Source organism: Anneissia japonica, unplaced genomic scaffold, assembly GCF_011630105.1.
Source record: "Anneissia japonica isolate Jap-2015-1 unplaced genomic scaffold, ASM1163010v1 scaffold9471_len2668_cov104, whole genome shotgun sequence".
Lineage (NCBI taxonomy): Eukaryota > Metazoa > Echinodermata > Crinoidea > Comatulida > Comatulidae > Anneissia > Anneissia japonica.
Genome location: NW_022747939.1, coordinates 299 through 2668, shown reverse-complemented (window position 1 = coordinate 2668; position 2370 = coordinate 299). Strand labels below are relative to the sequence as shown.

The following is a 2370-nucleotide window of genomic DNA, read 5'->3' as shown; positions in this document are numbered from 1 at the left end:
ATATATATATATATATACATATATATATATATATATTTATATCCATTAAAAGCATATGGCAATTGCATATAACTAGCTTTATCAAACGTTTTCGTTTTACAGTACAGTTATATTAATATGTATGCTAAAAAGCTAAAATAATGGAAAATGGCAGCCATTTTAATTTGTAATAGCTCAAAAATGTGTACAATATTTAGTTAACTGTTGTTGTCATTGTTATGAGTGAATTTCCAATTGAATACTGCATTTTAATGACATAAACTTACAGTATTAGTGAACATTTTAGGAAAATTATACACATCTCTGGCAACCCCCCTTACGTATGAAAAAAAAATGTTGCACATACTTTTTTGATTTATCAATGTCTACTCTACATCATATCCAATTTTTAAAAAATATAGCAAAAAAAAATGCAACCTCTGATATTGCTATATTTCGGACTGGACTAATATTTGGTTAAGGTAAGTGGTAAATAATCGAGCTCTCCTTTCGCTCAATGCTGGATCGCCACTGAACTAGTGGGTGCAGTCCTTTTTTTGCTCTTTTCTCTTTTAACTCGAATTTGACACCCTCTTTTTTATTTTTCGGCTTGACTGAAGTGGGAGGGGAACGGGCCCTGGGCCCCCTCTGGAGCCGCTAGCTCCTGTTAGCTCAAAAGCCGTATCTATTTCCATAATAAAAACTTCAAAAACACAATCCTAAAATTTTTGAAAAGGCCTATATAAATTATAATATTTGTTTTTCGTTTCTGTAACCAGAAGAAAGATGACGTTATGACTAAAGAAAAGGTTGTCACAAAATATTCAATCATCGACTTGGTGCGAACACCAGTTTTACGAAAAAGATCGTGCAACTTATTGTTCAGCTGGTATGCCTATGATTTCTGTTTTCTTTATTAAGGAATGAATGTTAGTAAAACTTGATGCAATAATTAATTTTACTGAAAAATATGTATTTTATTTTATTCATTTTTTTAATTTTTTAAATTTCGAATCAAAACTAACAGTGAAACTAAATCGTTACTACATGCTTAAAAATACACAGACAATATAAGAACAGGGAACAGTGAAATTGAAATTTTGTAATTTCACTGTTCCCTGATAAGAAAGCGACACAGACAAGAAAAATTAAAAAGTATACTTCTGTATGAATGTTTGATGCAATAATTAATTTTACTGACGATTATTTATTTTATTTTATTTATTTTTAATTTTTTTTTTGGTTTCAAATCAAAAACAAATCGCCGCATACATGCTTAAAAAACACAGACAAGATAAGACACTAACTATATAGGGAGCTTTCGATTTGTGCGACGACGCGACACTAGAACGGAATCACTCATGCGTGACCGTCCTACCTGGCGTCCTACGTTCTCTGCATACGTAGATTTAGCCAAATTGCGTTCCAGAATCTACTCAACGAGGTGACCTTCGTTCTCGCATGCGCAGATGACTTTTAGTGACGTCATTAGTTCTACGCCCTACTGTCGTTGTGCAATCGAAAGCTGCTTATTAAATGTAAAAATCGACGACAAATAAGAAAAGTGAAAAGTCAATCAAAAAGTTTTAGAGAAGGAACTGAAAAGCTACCCATCTTAACTTATAATTCTTTATGAATGTTGCCCCACTAGTATGGTGATTATGATGGTTAAATTGGATACACATTTTCAAGTTATTTGTCGTGGTATTACTTGATATTTATACTCTGATTTTTTTAATTTTTTTTGTATACCTTTTGTATTAGGTTCACCAACGCCATGTTGTATTATGGACTATCATTTCAAACAGAAAGCTTAGGGAGTAGCCCGTACCTATCGTTCTTTCTTGCTGGTCTTGTTGAGATGCCTAGCTACATCTTAGCGCAGCTGCTTCTAGATCGCATCGGCAGGAAGCCAATTCTATGTGGATACATGGTGTTTGGTGGTGTTGTGCTTTTAGCGACTATTGTAATCCCAGAAGGTCAGTACAGTATGTATATTGATGATGATGATGATAATATAATGTAACGATAAATGTAACAGTTGAGGGGATGATGAGACGATGACGATGTCTATGACAACGATGATAATGATGTTGACACAATGACGACGGTGGTGGTGACGATGGCGAAGATGATGATGATGTTGACACGCTTTGTTCTGTTTAGACAACTCTCTAGGAGCTCTCAAATTTTAAATTAATAGTTGTTTCATCAGGTAGCATCATATAGGACATATCGACACCAGGATATTTAACTTTTGTAAAGTAACCCGGGCGTAGGCCGTCCGTGCTTTCCTCCGTACATTGAGAGGAGTAATGATGCCATCTAGGTTTTGGTTAAAAAGTATTTAGAATGATGACTATAATGATGACGTTGACGATGATCCGGCCT

The 2370-nt window shown here is 34.3% G+C and overlaps 1 protein-coding gene across 1 annotated transcript; it reads left to right on the top strand.

Annotated features, from left to right (window-relative positions):
- Nucleotides 1-758: 758 nt before the first annotated feature.
- On the top strand, nt 759-1958 carry LOC117120641 (organic cation transporter protein-like; the record flags this gene model as incomplete). Its single annotated transcript, XM_033265668.1, has 2 exons — nt 759-868; nt 1744-1958. Coding segments are annotated over 2 exons (325 nt in total), but the record flags the coding sequence as incomplete, so codon positions are not given.
- Between the last annotated feature and the right edge of the window lie 412 nt (nt 1959-2370).